Source organism: Zingiber officinale, chromosome 2B (assembly GCF_018446385.1).
Source record: "Zingiber officinale cultivar Zhangliang chromosome 2B, Zo_v1.1, whole genome shotgun sequence".
Taxonomy (NCBI): Eukaryota; Viridiplantae; Streptophyta; class Magnoliopsida; order Zingiberales; family Zingiberaceae; genus Zingiber; species Zingiber officinale.
This window is the reverse complement of record NC_055989.1, coordinates 25,994,879-26,000,611: the sequence shown is the minus strand read 5'-3', so window position 1 is coordinate 26,000,611 and position 5,733 is coordinate 25,994,879. Positions and strand designations below refer to the sequence as shown.

The following is a 5,733-nucleotide window of genomic DNA, read 5'->3' as shown; positions in this document are numbered from 1 at the left end:
TGTATTTACTTTGGGAGTTCAATTTGGTTGGTTGGGAGTTTTTGGGAGTTCAAATTATCTTTTTTATAAAGTTTCAAATCTTTTAATTTTGTATAAAATACTAATTATTCTCTTAGGTAAATAACCTTTCGTCTAAAATTATTCTAGGAACGTTATAGCTAACTTGCAATGCTATACATAAAAAGAAAAAAAAAATAAATTACGATGTACGATCAAACTGGTGGACAAGAATGTATTTCTTAAACGGGGAAATTTGTCATTATATACCAGATGAGTTGGATTCTTTTCCTTGAGGGAAATTGGGTTGTTTTTATTTTTTACGAGCTACTTCCCTAGTGCCTGCCTATTTATGCAAACTCTCGCAATGGAATCCCCCGCACTAACTCCATTGAGATCGAGAGGAAATGGCAAGGTACGTGAAGGAACTCATCAGAGGGGGAAGCAGCAGGCTTTCCCTTCACCAGAAGGGAAACCCCTCCCTCTTCTCCACTCAACGAGCTGTGGATGCTGCCTCACCTCGGATCTACAAGGAAGCCTCACAGGTATGCAGCCCGACCCCTTTGATTTCTTTATTGTTCCACCGCTGGATTCACATTCTGGACAAACGATCTGAAATTTACTGTGGATAAGTATCTTTGCTTTTTTAAGGTTGATTATTTACTATGTTTATTCCGCTGCCATTTTGAAGAAAGCTACAAAAGAACAGAAATTTATACCTATTCTTGACCCATGAGCTTTGATATCATATTAAATCTGTACCTAATTTGTGGTTTAATTTTGAGGGAAAGAAAGAAAGAGGAAAATGGTTGATTGCTTCAGCAAGCAATGGGTCTGTTCGTTTGAATCTAATTTTATCAAAGATGTAGTTGAGCGTGTTAGGAATTAGCACTCAATTTACATACTCATGGTGTGAAAAATTTGCTGAGCGCAGCTTATTGGGAGGACGCCACTTGTGTATCTAAACAAAGTATGTGAAGACTGCCATGCTCAGATTGCTGCCAAGCTGGAGTTTTTCCAACCTTCATTTAGTGTCAAGGATAGGTGTGTGTGAGATTGATGTTATTCCTCCATCTATAGACTCTATCTAGTAAATAAGAATCTTAGCATTTCTCAATTGTCTGTTTCTTCTTGTTTGTTTGTCTTCAGGCCGGCTGTGGCCATGATAGAAGATGCTGAGAAGAAGGGGCTGATAACTCCAGGAAAGGTAATATTCGAACATCTCCAATGGGAGCTTTGTTTTTGAGCTCCTTAATTTTCTCTTTCCTGAAAATTAAGTAGCTTGGCCCTTAATCTCTGTCTTATTTTTTTGGTGGGGGCCACAAAAACCCAAAATATCTTCTCTGCATTGGAGATGATCTAATGCTTCCAAACAAGAAATGTATGGCTTTAGTGTCCACTTTACTACATGAAGTATATATGGCTTTAGTGTCCACTTTACTACATATAAAGAAAAAGGCTCCGGTTTTATTATCTCAGAAGCGGACAGTTGTTCGGTGTTTGACTTCAAGGGCGTTTCCTTATTCTTGTGCACATCTTTAAATTTAAAACTACCTATTCTATAGGCTTGAATCACAGCACCACCATTGTATCACAGCATAGTTTCCATCACAACAAAGTAAATCAGGGGCATCATATATCTTTCGCTTGAATTTATAGACTTGTCTGACCCAAGGGCGAATAAACCAATATAGGTATCAATTTACATTCGGAATACATTGCCACTTCTAGGACTGAACATTCATTCTCTGGCCCAAAACAAGTTAAACTCGACCAACAACAATAACAACAACTCAAGTTTTTATTCCACTAAGTAGAGTCGGCAATATAAATCCTCCTATATAGTATTATCAGGCTCAATCCCTTATTATTTTCTCATCTATATTTAAATGAGTTTTATCCTGTTTTATGATTGTTAATCAAATCTTTTTTTCTCAATCTTCCTCTATCCTATGCATATTTGTCATAGTTTCACATCGTCTAACTGGTATTTTTATTAATGTCTAAGTATATATCTATACCATCTTAAATATGTCTCTCGAAGTTTTTTTATTCAATATGCGCATCCTCAACTTTATCTTTAATATTTTCGTTTCTTGTATGCTCAACCACTGAATCAAATGTTTATTCATTATTAATGCTTCTTGTTAATATTATAATTTCTTTTACTCTATGATCATGAAAATCTAACGAGCTAGTATTGCATACCAGACCACACTGATTGAGCCCACATCTGGAAATATGGGTATTGGACTTTCCTTTGTGGCTGCACTAAAAGGATACAAACTTGTGCTTACTATGCCATCATACACAAGCCTCGAGAGGAGGGTGGCCATGAGAGCTTTTGGTGCCAATTTAGTGCTCACTGATCCAACCAAAGGAATGGGAGGAACGGTGAAGAAAGCATATGATCTCATGGATTCTTATCCAGATGCCTTCATGCTTCAACAGTTTGAGAACCCTGCAAATGTCAAGGCATGTAAACTTCTTTTATAATTTTTCGATTTCTGTATCTTTGTATCACAGCATAGTTTCCATTTTAGATCTTAATGATACAATGTATAGGTGGTATCAGTATCCAACTTTAAAATTTTACATAAACCTTTACAACTGAAGATAAATAATTTGATGTTCTACAGAGGGCAGAGGACATAATTTGCATACACTTAATTCACTATATACAAAGTATAAGTTTCCGATTAGTGTTATCTGACAAGGGTTCTGCAGGTACACTTTGAAACCACTGGCCCTGAGATATGGGAAGATACTCTTGGCCAAGTTGACATCTTTGTAATGGGAATTGGGAGTGGAGGCACTGTGACTGGTGTTGGGCATTATCTAAAATCAAAGAACCCTAATGCAAAGGTACTTCAAAATGGAATAATAAGCTTCTCCAACATTTTATTTTGATCGTTGTGCCACTCAAAAATGCATTGAAAAATAAATCATCCTCAAACCATTGTAGATATATGGAGTTGAGCCTGCTGAATCAAACGTTCTTAATGGTGGGCAACCAGGTAGATGAAGCTTTCTTTCTCATAGCAATAGTTACTTTGGACTTTCTGTATAGTTAAGCCTTTAATCTATAGTTGTAATAATTCTCAATATTGCATCATCTAAGCTTGACAAATTCCTCCACAGGTCCTCATCTTATCACTGGCAATGGAGTTGGCTTCAAGCCCAAGATTTTGGACATGGATGTAATGGAAAAAGTTCTGGAGGTAAATTTTATTATTTGACACTTTACTGCAATCAATTAATCATATGCTACTCCAATGTAATCCTTTCGTTAACATCGAGCAGGTGAAAAGTGAGGATGCTGTAAAGATGGCTAGAGAATTAGCAAGAAAAGAAGGGCTTCTGGTAATCACCAAGCCTACTCATTCCAAATTTGCATTCAAAATTTCTGATAGAATTTTTAAAGCAATAAGTGAGATCATTTTATTTTACATTGGAATGGAACCACTTCTATATCTATGTTTGTATGTTAAATGAAAAAAATATGTAAATTACTATGAATGTTTTACAGGTAGGGATATCCTCAGGAGCTAATACTGTTGCAGCACTTGAACTTGCAAGAATGCCAGAGAACAAGGGCAAACTTATTGTGGTATGTTTACTTCTGTAGTTTAATCATACCTTTTGGACCATGAGATGTGTAAGCTAGATTTGTTGCCCAGCAGCCGCAACTTTCTCATTTTAACTTAACACTGCATTCGGAAGCGATGATATTACTAGCTTGTGTTTTTTCTAATTTGATTTCTGCAATGCAGACTGTTCTTCCAAGCCTGGGGGAGAGGTACTTATCATCTGCCTTGTTTCAAGAATTAAGGGAAGAAGCAGAACAGATGCAACCTGTGTCAGTCGACTAGTTCGGGCTGCTTTTACCAACAACCACTACTCGTGAGTCACGGCTAGACCGATGAGCCAAATCGGTTAATTGTGTCACAAAAATATAGTGAAACTTTGTATTCTGTACTTCGGTTGTCTCCTTATGGTAATGGAAGTTTTTCTGATAACAACTTTCATTAAATCTATTTAATAAGAGTAGCAATAAACAAATAGTGTACCCAAGAGGAATTCAACCTTTTGAGCATAATATATGATTGAGTTTATCAAATAAATAAATCCTTTCAAAATTTTCATTTTAGAAGCAATTCAGCAGGTTAACTATAATAAAGAGTAAATTTTGGTAAAACAGGCCTTTCTAGGTGATTATTCTTAAAAGTGATCAACTTAGGTGACCTACTTATGTAGCCAAGGTGACCTGTGTAGAGCCCCGCGTATGATGCCGCGATAAGGCGTTTGAGGAATTCATAGAGTACGACGGTTTGAAATCCAACTAAGGCAAAGATAAACTTAATGGATTTTCAACTATGGAGGCCGACTGCTAGGTAGAATTGCCACGAGTGCTTTTGGATTTTACCTAGTGAGGGAAAGCCGCTCACCTCCAAGATTAATCGGGATTGTAAGGGCTTGAATACCTCGATTAACAAAAAAAAACAACGTAGGCAATATAAATGGACAACCAAGACACAATGACAGAGTTAGCCTAGGTGATCTATCCGGACTGTGGGCCTTGAGCTTTCATGCGAATGCCGTCATCTTGGGCTAGCCTCCTCTTTCTATTGATGCCGACGCTATTACCCGGACTAGCCTCCTCTTTCCACTGATGCCGACCCAAGCTACTTTTCTCATTTTCTCATTTTTTTCCCCCTTCCTTCCATGTAAATCTCTTTCTCACCTTCATTGGACCCTGGGCTATAGCCCGAGTAGCCACTAAAGTGGCTCCTCCATTGCCTAGACAAGTGTAGGCAACTAGTTCGGAAGATTCATTAAAATGTTTCGTTATCTAATTATGTTGTGTATTATAATGTGAAATATGGTATGTTTTGTTGTCCTTATGTATTTACTTATTAATTAACATTTCTTTAATTGTGCTAAATAATTCTAATTGATTAATTAGTACATTTTTTTATCTGTGATAATCTGCTCAATATATGTATATTATCTCCTACAATTAAGATTATTTTAGACATGTGATGCTAATTATGAATTAATTTTAATTAAAATTTCATATTCATATTAAATTTGATAACTTTCCTAATTTAGTTGTTACACTTTAAAAATTAACTTAAAATTTAATTCGAGTTGAGTTTCATATCTTTTAGGCTTTAAATAATAAAATTTTCTCTTTAATAATCTTTATGTGAAGATCATTTTATCTTAGTGAGATAGATAGTCACTTTTGCTACATCAATTTTGGTACAAATTCCTTTGTGATTTCGCGGTTCAATATTGATATTGGATTAATACAATATTGGAATTTATAAATTCCTTTGTCACCTATTTAATTAAAATATAATTAATACATTGTTGAAATTTATAAATTGCTAGGGGGAATTAATGATTTAAGTGCAACTTAATTAGTAAGTTATTTATGTTTAATTATTTTTCTCATAATGTTTTAAATATCATTATTCTTTAGAAGAAACCTTTAGCGAGTTATTTTTGTTTAATTATTTAATTTAATTGACACTCATAAAAAAAAACATCCATAACTACTGTAATTACATGTTAATTTTTATCATTGTCGTTCATGGCATCATATTCGCATTATTAATTTGTCACATTGATTTCCTTTAAGCACCATCACTTACCAATATTAAATAGAAGGATGGAGTCAAAAAATTTCATATTGAGGAGAGGATGAAAGATGTGTGTTTATATTGAGGA

General features: G+C 35.1%; 1 protein-coding gene across 1 annotated transcript; it reads left to right on the top strand.

The window, feature by feature from the left end:
- Window positions 1–315: 315 nt before the first annotated feature.
- Window positions 316–4,016, top strand: LOC122045512 (bifunctional L-3-cyanoalanine synthase/cysteine synthase 2, mitochondrial-like). The gene is made up of 10 exons (XM_042605758.1): window positions 316–542; window positions 932–1,041; window positions 1,147–1,204; window positions 2,209–2,472; window positions 2,725–2,862; window positions 2,963–3,014; window positions 3,139–3,218; window positions 3,301–3,360; window positions 3,527–3,607; window positions 3,771–4,016. The coding sequence occupies exons 1-10, from the start codon at window positions 405–407 to the stop codon at window positions 3,867–3,869; spliced, it is 1,080 nt and encodes a 359-aa protein (XP_042461692.1). The 5' UTR covers window positions 316–404; the 3' UTR covers window positions 3,870–4,016.
- Window positions 4,017–5,733: the final 1,717 nt, after the last annotated feature.